The 17,766-nt window shown below is 54.1% G+C and overlaps 1 protein-coding gene across 1 annotated transcript in view; it reads right to left on the bottom strand.

Annotated features, from left to right (window-relative positions):
- Positions 1–8,659: 8,659 nt before the first annotated feature.
- Positions 8,660–17,766, bottom strand: part of LOC110587142 (fibrosin-1-like protein) — a 60,962-nt gene continuing 51,855 nt past the window's right edge. The window contains exons 15-16 of the mRNA XM_044921045.1: positions 9,533–9,604; positions 8,660–8,791 (exon numbers count right to left, since the gene is read on the bottom strand). Coding sequence (XP_044776980.1) covers positions 8,660–8,791; positions 9,533–9,604 — 204 coding nt within the window. The remainder of the gene's footprint in view (positions 8,792–9,532; positions 9,605–17,766) is intronic.

The following is a 17,766-nucleotide window of genomic DNA, read 5'->3' as shown; positions in this document are numbered from 1 at the left end:
TGGACCCTAGTCATGGAACTTGTAAGGACAGTCAGTGTTCATTAAAACTTATAATTTGCATAATGCTTTAAAATTTATTTATTTATTTGAGAGAGAGAGAGAGAGAGAGAGAGAGAGAGAGCATGTGAAGGGGGGAAGGGCAGAGGGAGAAGTAGGCTCCCACTGAGCAGGTGTGGGGCTCGATCCCAGGACTCCGGGACCATGACCTGAGCCAAAGGCAGTCGCTTAACCAACTAAGCCACCCAGACGCCCCTCATAATAGTTTTTCAAGTGAAAAAGTTTACAAGTGAAAATTTACAAGTGAAAAAATTAAGTTATTCAATTGAATTCTAAAACCTTTGGTTAACAGGAAATATTACTCTATGGTAAGAATAGAATAAAAATATCTATAACAATGTAAAAACAACCAAGTTATAAGTAAAAGTTCAAAATAAAATAAAAGCAAAAATAGATTTCCTTTTCTAAACAACTTTATTGAGATCAAATTCACATGCCATATGATTTACCCATTTGGAGTGTGGAACTCATTGTCTCTAGTATCCTCACAGGGTTGTGCAAACATCACACTCTGACTTTAGAAAGTTGGCCGCCCCTAACAGAAGCCATCACAGCCCCCCGACCCCCAGCTGCGCCTGGACCCGTCCCCGGACCCCCTGGACCCCGCGCGTTCCTGCGTCTTTACCACGCCCTCGCGCGCGGCCTGGCTGCCTGGGGCTCCGTCCGCACCCGCGCTGCCGGGCTCCGGGCTGGGGCGCAGAGCCGCTCCGACCCTGCGGGGACTCGGACCCGAGAGAGAACCGCCTCCTGCGCGCGGCCAACCCACAGGGCCTGAGAGAGGATAGGGACAAACGGCCCTTTCAGGCCCCTGAGTTTGGGGCGCGTTGTTAGGCTGCGCGGAGGCGGGCTCGTGGCGCCCCAGTCCCTCTGGGTTCCTGCTCCAGCCCCGACCCTGACCTGCGTCTCCCGCAGCCCCTGCCACGTCCCGGAGCCCCTCCGGAGCCGCTGCGGGGCGGGCTCTCCCGGCCTGAGCCTCCCACCCGGGGCCTCCTGTCCTCCGCTCGCTAGCCGCGTCCTCCCTCCAGCTCCCGGGACCCCCACCTCGCCCTGCAGGTATCTACCTCATTCCGCGTCATCTATTTGTTGACAAGACCATTTCCCAAAACAGACCAAGCACTCCTAGGTGGCGGGGGCACGCAATCCTTTCCTCTCGGAGCCTAGCGCCTAGTCAATAATGAGTAAGTCAGTAAACGTTTATCGGATGAACAGTGTCTGCAGAAATAAAGGACCCCCCCCCCAATGAGGACAAACGGGCCTTTTATCCAGAGCTTGGGAGTCAGCCCCCAGGTGAGATGGGCAGACCCACAGGTGGGGATGCTGGAGGCGGAGAAGGTGGTGCAGGTGCCCAGAGGGGAGTGGGGGGCGTCCCACCTGATTGGTTAGGGCGCATATTTGGCTGGTCCTGACTCGGAAGTGGGGAGAGCCCAGGGAAGCTGGGATCACTGATCCAGCGCAGGCTGTCCGACAGGTTGCTGCAGCGGCTGTGGTCAGCTTCCCCGGCTCCCGTGTGGCCCCGCCATGCCCACTTACCTGCCGTCCCTCCTGCACACTGGTGAAAGGCTCTGGGTGCGGCGGGGGAAGGTGGGGACCGGTCAGAGGTAGGAGAGGAGTTCCACTGACTTTGCCCTGGGCTCCTTTGGCCTCGGTCCTCCTGATTCTCCCTCGGGGTTGGAGTCTTTTCTGGAATTACAGCTTGGCTGGTCTCACTTCTACACAGAGGAGCAGGTGGGGCCCAGGATACAAAGGCAGGACCACTGAACACTTGGGCGCTTACCAACTGCCAGGGAGAGATTTTCTGCAAGAACTGTGCAGTCCGGCGCATGTCCCCGTGTGGTCGGCTTCTCTGTGTGGAGGTGTGCAGAGGCCTCCTGCCTGGGGCCAGGGCCCTGGTCAGGGCCATGCTGCCTTTTCTCAGAGATGGCAAAAGTTGCAGGGTGGGGAAGGCCCCAAAATATGGCAGTCACGGTTCGGGGAATAGTATATTGGGATATGTAATCTTGGGCAAGGTTTGGCATCAAGCTTTTATTTGCCAGATTGAGATACTATGGAATCATACCTGATGTTGACGTTTGGAAGGAAAGACTGTGGACAGATGTCTGGTCTGAGACATTTATAAACAAATATCCAAGAAAAGAGACTCCATTTATAAAAGAATATATATTTTTAAAGATTTTATTTATTTGAGAGAGAACGTGCACGCACGAGTTGGGGGGGTGGTAGAGGGAGAAGCAGGCTCCCCGCTGAGCAGGGAGCCTGATGCAGGACTCGATCCCAGAACCCCGAGATCATGACCTGAGCCGAAGGCAGACGTTTAACCGACTGAGCCACGCAGGTGCCTCCATAAAAGAATATTTTAACATAAGTGGGGGTTGTGAATGCCAGTTCTTCAAGTTCAGGAACAACTCTGCCTCCAGGGCTGGTGAGGAGGACCTGTGCCTCGGACCCCTTACTCCCACCAAAACACAGGGGGAGTGGCCAGCAGAACGGGATGCCACCCAGCTCCTCAGTACAGCACAGGGAGCCCATGTGTCCATGCCCCAGGAGAGGGGCCTCAGAAGGGATGGCCCTGCCCACACCTGGGTCTGGACATCAGCCTCCAGGACGGTGAGGGACGAATGTCCGTGGTTGGCCCGCCCACCGTGTGGTATTTGTTGCAAAGCTCTAGCGGACTGGTATAGATGTCCCGCGTGAGTGGTTAGGCAGCATATGTGGTGTCTCAGGCTGGTCCTGAGTTGGGGAAGCTGTTGTCATCGGCCCAGGGCTCGTCATCCAGGGCCAGCTGAGAGACTGGAGTTGGCTTCTGCAGTCTGGGGGCCAGAGTTCCACCTTCATGGACCGTCTGGCAATCGTCTGTTTGGATGTTCCGTCATCCAGGACCAAAAGGTGGGTCTTGGGTTGCGCCATGGAGATACTTGGCCACCCCGTGAGAGCTGTTTCTGAATGGTGTGAACAAGAGCCTGACCTCGGGGGCCTGGGGGTCTGGGAGGTGCTGGTGGGAGCCTCCAGGTGGGCGGCCTCAGTGGCCCCCAGAACATCCGGGCTGAGGCCGCCCTGGAAGGCCGTGCTCACGCCCGCCATGTGCTATGCTGGGCAGCAAGTGGGGCCCCCACACACTCACACATCGCCATCTGCCAGGAGGTGAGACCCCCACGTAGACTTTGCCACTGCTTCTCTGGAGGGGAGAATATTTAAACACCGTTACCACCCACACTGAAACAGACTGTGAAGTGCTTTTTCACAGCGAAAAGTGAAAGGGCGAAGGCGCAGCCTGTGCCTCGCCCAGCGGCTTCCCCACTCTCTGCCTCCCTGTCTTGGTCAGTCTTGGCGACTGCAGATCAAATAGGCTCCGTTTATGCATCTCTTTGGAAACCAATTAGCAAACTTGTGAATGAAATGCTCTAGCAGTGCTTTTGTTGCGAATGAGCTATAGTTTGTTGCAGATAAACTGAAGTATAAAATGACAGAAAACCCAAAATGCAGACAGGCGGTGTATCCTGTGACTTGCAATTTTTGTTAAGTGAACTAAAAACAGAGCAAACCTCCTCTTGCCTTTCTGAGATGTCTGTGTTGCTGGATTTGTCCTTGTGGGAATTTGCATTTCACACTGCAGCACGTAATTTCGGATACTTCTGTGGAGGTGAACTGATACTGTGCTGACATGTATTGTAAGCGCTCTGGGGAAAATGCCGCCTTGGTCTTCAGACCAGCGGGCATCCCTGTTGATGTGAGTTGAGCAGCAGGTAAACGGGAGCCGTCAGGGCCCCCTCCCTGCCCCAGCACCTCGCTCTGGCTGCAGCGTCTCCTCACCACCTTCCTGACCGGCAGCCTGCCCCCAGCCAGGCGTCCCCGGGCAGCCCTGTCCTGGCTCCACCATCCTCCACCGTCCTGCTCGGCGCCGGGGCCCTCCTCCTCCCTCTGCGTCCCCTCCAAGCACGCTGGCCACCGTGTGTCTGCCTTTCTCCCTGGAGGGATTCTGTGTTTCTAAATTCCTGGCACTCAGCACGGACCAGCCCCGTGGGGAGGACTCGTCTTGCAGTCCGGAGTGCTCCCGGCCTTGGGACCTGAGCAGTCTAGGAAGCTTGGCAAACAGAATTCCACCGTGCTTTTCAGCACAGGTGGCCCCAGTAAGGGACAAAGGGGTGAGGTGAGCATGGCTTCCCTGGAATCATCTGGAAACCAGAGGTTCAGGGGACACAGAAGGGACAGTGGGAGCCCACCCTTCCCCTCACAGACAGGGAAACAAGGTCCCAGAAAGGCTTAGCTGTCCTCCCAAGACCCTGCAGCAAATAGAGGGAACCTGGGATGGGAACCCAAGACAGGTCTGAGTTTAAGGCTCGTGAGCCCTGGGTCGGGGGCTGGCAGTCCTGACGGGAGCCCTGCCAAGGGTGCAGGAAGACAAATTCGAGGAGAGGTTCTGGAACATGGACGAGGGGGTGGAGAGCAAGCAGGAAACACAGGCCTGGGGCCAGACGTTCAGAGTTGAGTGGGGGGGGGACACCCCCGCCTGCGCCTGCAGGGCTTTGGAAGACAGCGTGTTGGGGTTTGAGGTCTCAGTGTCAGACTGCTCCCCACAGGCTCTGACCTCTGGAAGACACCAGAAAGAACAGGGAGTGAAGGCTGAGGGACTCCAGGTTGTGCTATGGGATGATGGAATGTTCTGGAACTAGATAGAAGAGGTGGTTGCACAACATTAAGAATGCACTAGATGAGGCACCTGGGTGGCTCAGTCGGTTAAGCGACTGCCTTCGGCTCAGATCGTGATCCTGGAGTCCCGGGATCGAGTCCCGCATCGGGCTCCCTGCTCGGCGGGGAGTCTGCTTCTCCCTCTGACCCTCCCCCTCTCATGTGCTCTCTCTCATTCTCTCTCTCAAATAAATAAATAAAATCTTAAAAAAAAAAAAAGAATGCACTAGATGGGGGCACCTGGGGGGCTCAGTCGGTTGAGCATCCGACCCTTCATTTTGGCTGAGGTCAGGATCTCAGGGTCGTGGGATTGAGGCCCCGAGTTGGGCTCTGTGCTCAGCAGGGAGTCTGTTTGAGATTCTCTCTCCCTCTGCTCCTCCCCTCGCTCGTGCTCACGTGCTCTCTCTCTAATCTTTTTTAAAAAGTGCACTAAATGCCACTGAGTTGTTCACTTTCTTATTTAAATTTTTAAAAAAGGTTTTATGTATTTATTTGAGAGAGGACGCCTGAGAGAGCACAAGCCAGGGAAGGGGCAGGCAGAGGGACAAGCAGACTTCCCGCCGAGCAGGGAGCCCGACGCGGGACTCGATCCCAGGACCCTGGGATCATGACCTGAGCCGAAGGCAGACGCTTAACCCACTGAGCCAACCAGATGCCGCGTCACCAACATAAAAGAACTAGGGGCAAAATTGGAGGCCAAACTGTCAGCTTTATGAATGGCCAGCCAGGCAGCCAGCCAAATACCCACATGCAGGTGGGGGCAGCTGAGGCTTAGATCTGAGGCTAAGCTGGGACTCCTCCAGGATCCAGGACGGGAGAGTCACCTGGGCTTGGGGGCTGCCGTGCCCACTTCCCCAAACTGCAGGGACTCCACCCCAGCGTGTGGGCGGGGTCGGCTGGGCCCCGTGTCATCCTGCCCGCCTGGGGGACATAGGAGCTGGACTGAGCAGGGGGGCTCAGCAGTGAGGGTCCCACAGGTGCTTTCTAACAGCAGAGAGGCTCCTGTTTAACTCAGGCACAATCATTCCCCAGAGAAAGGGGTGTTGAAAATTCGTTTTCCACTCAGTGATAAAAAGAGATTGGCTATCAAGCCGTAGAAGACCCGCGGAGGGAACTTAAATGAGTCTTAGGGAGTGAAGGAAGCAGTCTGGAAAGGCTGCATTTGTAGGGTTCCAACTCTAGGACGTTGGCGAAAAGGCACAATGATGGGACCAAAAAAGATCCCCCCAAAGATCAGTGGCTGCCAAGGTTTCGTGGGCAAGGAAGAACAGGTGGAGCCCAGGGGTTTCAGGGCAGTGAAAACACTGTGTGCTAATTGGTGGCATTTGTCCAACCCACAGAACATCCAGCACCAGGAGTGCGCCCTAAGGAAGCTGTGGACTCCCAGTTGTAATAATGTATCAATATCAGCTGACCAATTGTAACGAGCCGACTGCGCCCACACAAGTTAGTAATAGGGAAACAGGCAGGGGAAGCAGGGCTATATGGGAACTCTCTGTACTTGCTGCACAATTTTTCTGGAAACCTAAAACTGCTCTAGAAAATAATGTCTATTAATTTAAAGAAATCTATCTTGCAAGGGAGACTGGGGCGGGGGAAAGAAGCAGGTGACCACGCGGGTGCTGTGGGGGCAGGGATGGCCATCTGGGGCACTGACAAGCTGCGAGCCCAATGGCGAGCACTGGGCATCTGCTACTGCTGTTGTCACTGCTGTCCGTGTCCTTGCCCTGGAGGACCAAGAACTTTTTTCTGTTCCCTAAGGTCAGCGTGCACCCCGTGGCGTCGCACCCGTGGAGGTGGCCCCCACTCGGGCTCTCTGGGGCTCCCAGCTCCTTTCCTGCAGGTGCCTGCTCCCACAAGTCTTGTCTGGGATCCTGGAAGGGCGGATGCCTGGGAACACAGCCTTCTCCCCAGGCACTGGGGCCCCCAGTGCGGCTGACTCTGGCGCCCGGGGCCCCAGTACCAAATCCAGGCCAGACGGCAGCGCGGTGGGGGTGGGGTGGGGGCAGAGTGAAGCGTCTCCACTGGGAGGGGTGTGGGCAGCGTGAGAGTGCCTGTCCTGGCGTCCCCTCTTCACCTCCCTAATGCACAAGTCCCCCCACGTGCCAGCACCCACTGCACCCCCGAGGCTCCCTCGGTGCCCCAGGGCAGGAGTGACCTTCCTCCTCTGGACGCTTCTCACCGCCTCACTGGGCTCCAGCCCCGGTATCCGAGCGCCTTCCCAGCTTCAATTTTAAGTCAGTAAGATCTTCAAACCCAAACCAAAGTTCTCACTGTGAAAACCCGTGACCGAGTCTCCAGCGTGGAAGCATCAGCCCCGAGTGCTCCAGGACCCCGCGGTTCGCGGGCCCGGCCAGGGGACCCCCTGCACTCGGTTGGCTCCGGCTGGTTGTGTGTGAGCCTCTGCCCTGCACCTCCCTCCCCGGGGGGCACAGGTGGCATCTCCCAGGACTCGAGACCCCCGGCTCCCCACAGTCCCGAGTCGCGGGAAGCCAGGCGGAAGCGCCGGCCCAGGGCAGGACGCGCCACTTTGCGCTCAGCGTTTTGTTTTACTTCGGAAAATATACCCATTTTTCATAAAAAGTTGTTATTTATGTTAACATGGGACGGGGATCCTATTTTTAAATAGGTTTATGCATAAATAGGTAAAACTTCTCTCAGAGTTAGTGCCAACGCTGGGGAAGTCATTAGCTAGAACCCACACCAACATCAGCTTTGGGCACCTTAGCAAGTTTTTGAGTTTGCAAAGGAGTTTTCAGACCAAAGGTTTGAGAACTTGGATCAAAGCCCTCGAGAGCAGGCGGCCTCCCGTGGGTGGGGTGGGACCCCAGCCACAGCTCCGGGCTGGCTCTGTGACCCTGGGAGGCACTTGCCCTCTCTGAGCCGGAGCCTCGTTTTACTCTCCTGTCCACGTGGCTCACGACAGACACAGACCTCCTTAGCTCCCTCCCTCTCCCTTTCCTCTGGCTCCCCCGGCCATCGGACCCATCGGGTCTGGAATATTCCAGGAACCTTGAAGGTTCGCAGGAGGAAGGGGAGGGTGTTCCGAGCAGGAAGCTGCGTGTGCCGCGAGGGCGGTAAACGGCGCCCGGCTTTGCAGAGGCTGGGAGAGGCGTGCGAGGACCACGCCGAGTGCCGGGGCGGCTGCTGCGTCTTCTGCACGCCCAGGACCATCTTCCTCAAATGTCTGCCCTGGCCGAAGGTGCGTCCGGGCAGGGTGGCCGGCCGGGTGGGCGGGGGAGGGGGGAGGGGGGAGGGGCGGGGCCGCTCCAGAGCGCGCGCTCGGTGCGCGGCAGCCCAACAGGCACGCCTGCTCCGACCACGCCGAGTGCCCGGGCAGCTGCTGCGTCATCACCAGCCTGAACCCGCAGGCCTCCTGCACGCCCAGGACCATCTCCCTACAGTGTGTGCCTTGGCGCAAGCCGAGAGGGCGAGGCGCGGCCGGGTCGGGGTGCGGCTGCCAGGCTCCCGCTCTGCGTCCCCGGCCCAACGGGGCCGCTGCAGCCGCCACAGGGACTGCGGGAACCAGGGCGGCATCACGCTCAACGAGGCCGGCCGCTCCCGCTGCACCCGCCGGAGCGGGTTCCTGGCCCAATGCCTGCCCTTGGTGAGCCCCTCGCCCCTGGCAGGGAGGTGCCTCCCGCACGGAAGGGTCCTGGATGTGCCTGAGGTCCGACAGCCGCTGAATGTGGCTGTCTCCACACCCAGTGGGCGTCCCGTTCCGGGAGAGGCTCACACCTGCTGTCTGGAGACTGGCCTCCAGGTCCGTTTCCGTGAGCAGGAAAGCGCGGCGAGGCCTCAGAAAAGGAAGGAGGTCACGGGCAGGATGGGGCCTGGGGTCAGGGTCCCTGTAGGAAGCAGGTGCCACGTGCCTGGTGAAGGGCCATCAGATGTGTGGCTGGGTGGTGAATTCCAAGCACTAGGTGGCATCAGGATTCGCAGCAGTGGAGCTGAGGGAGGGGAGGGGGCCGGACAGGCCCAAGGGAGGACCTCTCCGGAGCTGCTCTCTCCATCCACCCTCTCCTGGACCCTTGTGATAGCTGAACAGTAACTGCAAAACCAGAAGGACAGAGGTCAAGTGACACAGCCCCAGAGATCAGCCTCCTAGGGCACAAGACATGCTCAGTGCCCTGGAGACAGCGGGGGGCACATGGGGACATGGGTGGATGGAGACCAGGATGGGGATCAGAGACAGGGTGGTGTGGGTAGAGACATGGGGACAAAGATGGGGGGATGGAGATGGGAGCAGAGATGAGGGATGGATGGGGGACAGAGATGGACAGAGTTGGGGACAGAGATGGGACAGAGATGGGGGGACAGAGATGGGGGATGGAGATGGGGGTGGGTATTGGAGACAAGGGAGTGGATGGTTGGAGATGGGGGGCCACAGCAACTGGAGAAGGGTTTCGGGGTTGTGGAGAGAACACGTGGGTGCCATGTGTGTGGGTGTTTAGGTACTAGCTTGAGGCTGGGATCGGTAACTTCTGTCTGATCATGAAGGGGTCTCTGCTCCCACAGGTAAGGACCACGTTTTTGAGCACAGAACCACATCTTGCTGACTGCACTATCATCACCTCCTAGAGTAGCACCGGGCACAGCGGGGGCTCACAGAAACGTGTTCACTGCTGGATTCCCACTGCTGCCCTTGCCCCCGAGGAGCTGGTTATCCATTGGTGAGGGTGGGAGAGCTGCAAGGCATCTGTCTCTCCCTGTGCGTTTTCTCACTTTGTCCTTCAGTGACAGGGAAGAAAAGCTGCAAGGAAGAGCCAGCACAGACTTCGCAGAAGCTCACCTGGATCTCGTGCCTGAGTTTGGCTGGGAGCTTGGCTCGTGGGTCCACACTGCTCTTCTGGGCTGTGAAAACCTGTGGGCATTAGACACATCTGGCCCTTCTCCTATCAGTGAACTCCTGAGGCTGATTGTGAGCATCTGAGAACAAACCGCAGCTACTGGAATCTTCACATCAATAAACACCTGCTGATTGACCCAATGTGTTTTGTCACGTCCATTTTTTTTTTTTCCAGACAACAAAGGTAAAAGCAATCTGGGCAAGTTGAGTAGTGGAGCCTGCTCAGGTCAAGTACAAGGTTGCCTTCCTGAGGATGTGCGTCTAATCAGAGATCAAGTCTTACCTGGAAGGGAAAGGGCCAGAGCTGGAGCATTTAAGATGCGCGGTGGCAAGCCCCTCCCTATGCACAAATGCTTCTTGTCCTTGCAAGTAGAAATAATCAGTCGATTGTTCCAAACTGGAAAGGGTCCCCTAAGCCTTGCTGACGGACACGAAACACAAGGTATAAGAGTGGAACGGAGCTGAGGACGCACTGGAGGGGCACCTGCTTCCCCAGGTCATTCCTCCTCCCCACTCTGGCCCCAGTTCCTGCAGCATCTCTTGGAGCAGATGCCCCGGCTGACTCAGAGCCTGTCCCCACCAGTGGCTTCTTGCTGTTCCCAGAGCACAGCTCCTTAGTCACCTGGATAACTGTCTTCTGAGGTTTCCATTACCCACACCTGCTGACACCAAGCTTCTTTTCTGGGCTCCGTTAAAAATAATTCCCCTCGATCCTCTCCTCCTCCTCCTCCCCCTCCTCCACTCCCTCTCTCCTCTTTCTCCTCCTCCCTCCTCTTTCCCCCTCCTTAGCCTGAGCTAAGATGATCCTTGCAGAGAAAGTTAGGAAAAGCCATTGCTTCTATCCTAGTAAGAAGAACAGCTCAGGTGAACCACAAAGCATAGTTAAAAAACAAAAAAGAAACAGATCTAAATGTAAAATATAAGATGTAAAGCATTTAGAAGAAAAATAGGGGTGCGTGGGTGGTGCAGTCCGTTGAGTGTCCGACTCTTGGTTTTGGCTCAGGTCATGATTTCATTCATGGTTGTGGGATTGAGCTGCGCTCAGCAGGGAATCTGCCAGAGATTCTCTCTCTCCCTCTGCCTCCCCTCCCATAAATAAATAAATCTTAAAAAAAAAAAGGATATTTTCTTGACCTTGGATTCAACAGAGTTCCTAGATGTGACCGCATGTCACTCATAAGAGAAAAAGTAGATAAACCACTAAAATAAGAACTTTTGTTCTATGACAGATACTGTTTTTATTTAATGATTTTATTTTTTATTTTTACGTAATCTCTACATCCAAGGTGGGGCTTACTCACGACGCCAAGGTCAAGCATCACATGCTCTACCCACTGAGCCAGCCAGGCACCCCTAGGGTAGACGCTGTTAAGAGAATGAAAATGTTAAACAAAGGACTTGTATCCAGAATATATAAAAAACTCTTGGAACTTAATGGTTACTGAACAACCCAGGCAGAAAGTAGATGAAAGGCTTGCATAGACAGTTCACCAAGGAGATCCAGAGATGGCAGAGAATCACGTGACAAAGTGTTGGCTGTCTCCAGCTGTCAGGGCGGATGGTGGAATGGCTGGAACAGTCCTGCCCCCAACGCTTACGCCAGATTCACTGGGACACCCACATCCCTGATCCAGGTCATTTCCATGCCTGTGTTTCTGGCAGCTAAACATAGTTCCTGAATTGTATCATCCGAAAGACAAGTTCCCTTTTAAGATTTGGAAGAGATTTCTCTGTCTTTTATTATTATTTTTTAAATACAAGGAAATACCATTTATTTTTTTTTAACTTTTATTTATTTAAGAGAGAGCGTGAGCAGAGAGAGGGAGAAGCAGACTCCCCACTGAGCAGGGAGCCCCACACGGGGCTCGGTCCCGGGGATCATGACCTGAGCCGAAGGCAGATGCTTAACGGACTGAACCACCCAGGCGCCCCAAGATTTCTGCTGTGGCTAAGAATGAGCAGGCAGCTCAGGCCCAAGGGGAAGGCCTGGACCTGAAACAGGGGCCCTTAGGTAGAGCCCGGGCCCCTGAGCAGGTTCCTGGGGAAGCAGGTCTGACAACGACATCCCTCCAGGGACCACAGGCAAGGTCGCCAGGCAGCCAACTTGGTTCCGGTTGCTGTTGGAGGCCCACAGACCGTGAGCCAGGTGCGTGTGCGCAGGCGCCGCAGGTCCGGGATGCTCGGACCTAAATGGGCAGCGGGTGCCGAACCCGGGCCTGGGAGCTGGTGCTCAGAGACCCTTGGCATCGGTGGATCCAAGTCGTATCCCGCATGACGGCGCCTGTGGGCCCCGAAGCCCGAGCTGGACAATCTGGACTGCTGCTCAGCGAGGGTCGAGAGGGACTGTCCGGCTGCCCTCCAGAGGGACACCTGGGAGCCTCCTTGGCTGGAGAGGCCCGGGAGCCCATCGGGCAGGCAGTCCACCTGGGGGGTTCAATGTACCACCTCAGAGACCGTCCCGGGTGGGGTCCCTCCACTCTGAGGCCGGTCAGGTGCTCTGAGGGGGACCCGGAGCTCCACGGAACTGGGGTGCCTGCCCCCTGGAGCTCAAGGTGGGCTGGCAAGGGGCAGAGGGCACAGTGCAGGCCGCGCAGGGGGAGCAGCGGCGGGACCAGGAAAAGCACAGCTGTGGGAAGAGGAAGAGGCCGGGTCACAGGAGGGAGGAGGCTATTTGGGGTCACTGGAATCGGCCTCGTTCAAAGCCTCTGACACAGAGGCACATATGCCCCCTGAAGGCCCATCTAGAGGCAAGTGCACTACCTTTCCAGCGATGGGTGGAGGCTGGAGGGCCGATGAATCCTCCCGCAAAAGACCCCGGGGAGCCTTGAAGGCTGGGGAAGCCGGGGACCCATGGGGCCGACAGGCCGGATGGAGACCGACGGCGGCCGCATGCAAGCCGCCAGCTCAGAAGGAGGCTCGGGGTTGGGATCCCTCCGCGCGGAAGGCTCTCGGGTGGTTCTGGTGCGGGCCGAGATCCACCGGCAGAGAGACACCCGGCTCCCACCGCACAGGTGAGGGGCGCCTAGCGCGCATGCGTGAGCCGCGCAGGTGCGGGCAGCCGGGGACCCAGAAGAGCGCGAGCGTGCAGCGCGGCTGCGGAGGGGGCGGGCCCCCGGGGGCCCAATCCTCTGCCCAATTCCCAGCCCTCGGCTGCACACCTGTGCCTACTTCGCCCCCAGAGGCCAAGCTGGAGGAGCGGGGTCTGCCTTGGTCGCAGGGGCCGGGGAGGCTGGCGGGGTGTTTCCCAGCCCCAGGCACCCGGGACCCCGTCGGGCAGGCAGCCGGTTGCAGGGGGACTGACTGTACCGTTGCAAGCTGTCCCCTGACAAAGGGTGTGGGCTGCCCGTTTTATTCCGGAGGCTGTTGGGGTGATCCCGGCTCTCCGGCATCTCCACCGGTTTCCAGGGCCTCGGCTGGCCGACAGGTGCGTATGGCGCTTTTAGGAGCTGCCCGTGTCAGGGGAGCCCGGGCGCGGCTGGTGTGGGGTGTGGCAGCGGCCCACACGCTCGACCTACTCGCAGGCCTGCACCTGCGCACGTGGGCGTGTGTTTCCCTTTCAGCGGGAGCTGGGGGCGCCGGGCCTGTGAGGCCAGGGGGCCCTGAGTCCCCTGACTGCGCTGTCCTTCTGTAAGAGACCCCTGAGGGCCCTGAGCTCGGGAGAAGGCGCGGGCTTCATCAGGCAGCCCGTCCAGATGGGGCCGGAGCTGGGCCCCTGGAAAGGTGCCTCTGAGAAAGACTCTTTGGGGGTGGGCTCCCTCCAGCCTGGAGGCTGTGCGTGTGCTTCCAGACCCACCGGAGCTGGGCAGGCTCAGATGACCCCAGCCACCCTCTGCGGGCTGACGCGGTGCGTACTGAGCCTGCTGCAGCCGCGCAGGTGCGTGGAGCCAAGGTCCCCGGCGAGGGTCTGGAGGGGCTGCTTGCTTCAGGCAGTAGCCTGGTGGGATCCATGGCATCTGCCTGTTTCCAAGGGCCAATCCACACAAATGCGTATGTTCCCCCTGAAGGCAGCGCCGAGGGATCTGGGAGCCTTGCAAGGCCTGACTGCCGCGCGCTGACCATGGTATCCTCAATGAGCGGCACCTGGGAGCCTTGTTGGCTGCAGAAACCCGGGCCTTCCAAACAGTGAGTGCACCTGGGACTGACTCGCCCCCATTGCCGGGGCTGCCTCCAAAGGAGTTTCAGGGGTGGGCTCCCTCCATGGTGGACACAACGCAGAGGTGGCCGGAGATGGGTCCTGGCTCCCAGGGCAGTGACAGGGGACAGTACGGTGAGCCTCCCAGGTCAGGGGAGCCCGGGCCGGGAACAGGGGAGGTCGGGCGAGGTCGGGACACAGGAGCAGACCTGTGTGCACCTGCAGCTGCCCAAGTCCAAGCCCAAACCTGCACAAACACACTTGTGCCCCTGAGGTCTGTGGGGTTTCGGGGGCAGCAATGCTCAGACTGATTGTCTTTGTCATCTGTGTCTTTTTGTTGTTGCTCTTGTTTGCTTGATACATTTTTTAAAGATTTTAATTCCAGTGTCATTAACATGCAACGTTGTATTAGTTTCGGGCGTGCAGTGTAGGGATTCAACACTGCCACACATCACTCCGTGCTCCTCACGGTAAGTGTACGCCTAGTCCCCTGGACCTGGTTCACTCCCGCCCATCCTCCTCCCCTCTGCTAAACACCAGTGCTCTGTAGTTAAGTCTGTTTCTTGGACTGTTTCTTGTTTTGTTCCGACATTTCCACGTATGAGCGAGATCCTATGGTATTTGTCTTTCTCTGACTTACTTCACTTAGCATTATACTCTCTAGGTCCATCCATGTCACAAATGGCAAGATTCCTTCTTCTATATGGCTGAGTAATAGTCCATTGTGTGTACACACCACATCTTTATCCATGCGTAAGTCAGTGGGCATTCTGGCTGCTTCCGGATCTTGGCTGTTGTAGATAATGCTCCTGTAACAGGGGTGCATGTATCCTTTGAAGTACTGATTTTGTATCTTTGGGCAAATACCCAGTAGCCCAATTGCTGGGTTGTAGGGCAGCTCTATTTTTAACTTTTTGAGGAACCTCCATACTGTTCTCCAGAGCGGCTGCACCAGCTTGCATTCCCACCAACGGTGTAGGAGGGTTCCCCTTTCTCCGCATCCCTGCCGACACCTGTCCTTTCCTGACTTGTTCATTTTAGCCATTCTAACTGGTGTGAGGTGGTATCTCATTGTTTGGATTTGCATTTCCCTGATGATGAGTGATGTTGAGCATCTGCTCATGTGTCTGTTGGCCATCTGGATGTCTTCTCTGGAAAGGTGTCTGTTCATGTCTTTGCCCACTTTTTAAATGGATTATTTGTTTTTTTGGAGTGTTGAATTGTATCGGTTTTTAATACTTTGGATAGTAAGCCTTTATCAGATATGTCATTTGCAAATTTCTTACCAATTCTGTAGGTTGTCTTTTAGTTTTGTTGACTGTTTGCTGTGCAAAAGCTTTTTATTTTCATGAAGTCCCAATAGTTCATTTTTGCTTTTGTTTCACCTTGTCTTTGGAGACGTGTCTTGAAAGAAGTTGCTGCGGCCAATATCGAAGAGGTTGCTGCCTGTGTTCTCCTCTAGGATTTTGAAGGATTCCTATCTCCCATTTAGGTCTTTCATCCATTTGGAGTCTATTTTTGTGTGTGGTGTAAGGAAATGGTCCAGTGTCATTCTCCTGCATGTGGCTGTCCAATTTTCCCAACACCATTTGTTGAAGAGACTGTCTTTTTTCCATTGGATATTCTTTCCTGCTTTGTCAAAGATTAGCTGACCATACAGTTGAGGGTCCATTTCTGGACTTTCCCGTTCCATTGATCTATGTGTCTGTTTTTGTGCCAATATCATGCTGTCTTGATGATTACAGTTTTGTAATAGAGCTTGAGGTCCAGAATTGTGATGCCTCCAGTTTTGGTTTTCTTTTACAACGTTCCTTTGGCTGCTCAAGGTCTTCTGTGGTTCCATACAAATTTTAGGATTGGTTGTTTTAGCCCTGTGAAAACTGTTGTTGGTAGTTTGATAGGGTTTGCATTACATGTGTAGATGGCCTTGAGTAGGAGAGACATTTTTTTATTTTTATTATTAATATATAATGTATTATTTCTTTCAGGGGCACAGGTGTATGATTCATCAGTCTTACACAATTCACAGCACTCACCATAGCACATACCCTCCCCAGTGTCCATCACCCAGCCACCCCATCCCCCCCACCCCCTCCACTCCAGCAACCCTCAGTTTGTTTCCTGAGATTAAGAGTCTCTTATGGTTTGTCTCCCTCTCTGGTTTTGCCTTGTTTCATTTTTTCCTCTCTTCCCCTGTGATCCTCTGCCTTGTTTCTCAAATTCCACATATTAGTGAGATCATATGATAATTGTCTTTCTCTGATGGACTTATTTCGTTTAGCATAATACCCTCTAGTTCCATCCACATCATTGCAAATGGCAAAATTTCATTTTTTGATGGCTGCATAATATTTCATTGTATATATATACCATATCTTCTTTATCCATTCATCTGTCAATGGACATCTGGGCTCTTTCCATAGTTTGGTTATGGTGAACATTGCTGCTATAAACATTGGGGTGCATGTGCCCCTTTGGATCACTACATTTGTACTTTTGGGGTAAATATCCAGTAATGCAATTGCTGGGTCATAGAGTAGCTCTATTTTCAAATTTTGAGGAACCTCCATACTGTTTTCCAGAGTGGCTGCACCAACTTGCATTCCCACCGACAGTGTAGGAGGGTTCCCCTTTCTCCACATCCTTGCCAACATCTGTCCTTTCCTCACTTGTTCATTTTAGCCATTCTGTTTGTTTGAGTTTCAAACTATTGTGGTCCAAAAATATGCAGGGAATGATCCCAATCTTTTGGTACCAGTTGAGACCTGATTTGTGACACAGGATGTGATCTATTCTGGAGAATGTTCCATATGCACCAGAGAAGAATGTGTATTCCTTTTCTTTGGAATGTTCTGCATATATCTGTGAAGTCCATCTGGTCCAGTGTGTCATTTAAAGCCTTTATTTCCTTGTTGATCTTTTGCTTAGATGATCTGTCCATTTCAGTGAGGGTGTTGTTAAATCCCCTACTATTAGTGTATTGTTGTCGATGTGTTTCTTTGATTTTTGTTATTAATTGGCTTATATAATTGGCTGCTCCCATGTTAGGGGCATAAATATTTACAATTGTTAGATCTTCTTGTTGGAAAGACCCTTTAAGTATGATACAGTGTCCTTCCTCATCTCTTATTATAGTCTTTGGTTTAAAATCTAATTTGTCTGATCTAAGGATTGCCACCCCACCTTTCTTTTGATGTCCATTAGCATGATCAATGGCTTTCTACCCCTTCACTTTAAATCTGGAAGTGTCTTTGGGTCTAAAATGAGTCTCTTGCAGACAGCATATTGATGGGTCTTGCTTTTTTATCCACTCTGATGTCCTGTGACATTTTATTGGGGCATTTAGCCCATTTACAATTGGGATAATTATTGAAAGATATGAATTTAGTGCCATTGTATTGCCTGTAAGGTGACTGTTACTGTATATTGTCTCTGTTCCTTGCTGGTCTAAGTCACTTTTACACTCTCTCCTTTCCATATTTCCTGTAGGACTGGTTTGGTGTTCACAAATTCTTTTAGTTTTTGTTTGTCCTGGAAGCTTTTTCTCTCTCCTTCTATTTTCAGTGACAGCCTAGCTGGATATGGTATTCTTGGCTGCATATTTTTCTCGTTTAGTGCTCTGAATATATCATGCGAGTCCTTTCTGGCTGGCCAGGTGACTGTGGATAGGTCTCCTGCCAATCTAATGTTTCTACCGTTGTAGGTTACAGACCTCTAGGAGAGACATTTTAATAATATTTGTTCTTCCACCTCATGAGCATGGAAAGTCTTTCTACTTAACTGCATTGTCTTGAATTTCTTTCATCAGTGTTTTATGGTTTTCAGAGTATAGGTCTTTCCCCTCTTCAGTTAAATTTATTCCTAGATGTTTTATTGTTTTTTTTGTACAATTTTAAATAGTACTGTTTCTTAATTTCATTTCCTGCTCCTTCATTATTGGTGTATAGGAAAGCAACAGGTTTCTGTGTGTTTATTTTGTATCTTGCAACTTCACTGAATTCATGTATCAGTTCTAGTCATGTTTTGGTGGAGTCTAAGGTGTCCC

This window comes from Neomonachus schauinslandi, chromosome 14 (genome assembly GCF_002201575.2).
Source record: "Neomonachus schauinslandi chromosome 14, ASM220157v2, whole genome shotgun sequence".
In the NCBI taxonomy this organism is placed as follows: Eukaryota; Metazoa; Chordata; class Mammalia; order Carnivora; family Phocidae; genus Neomonachus; species Neomonachus schauinslandi.
This window is presented reverse-complemented; position numbering and strand designations above follow the sequence as displayed.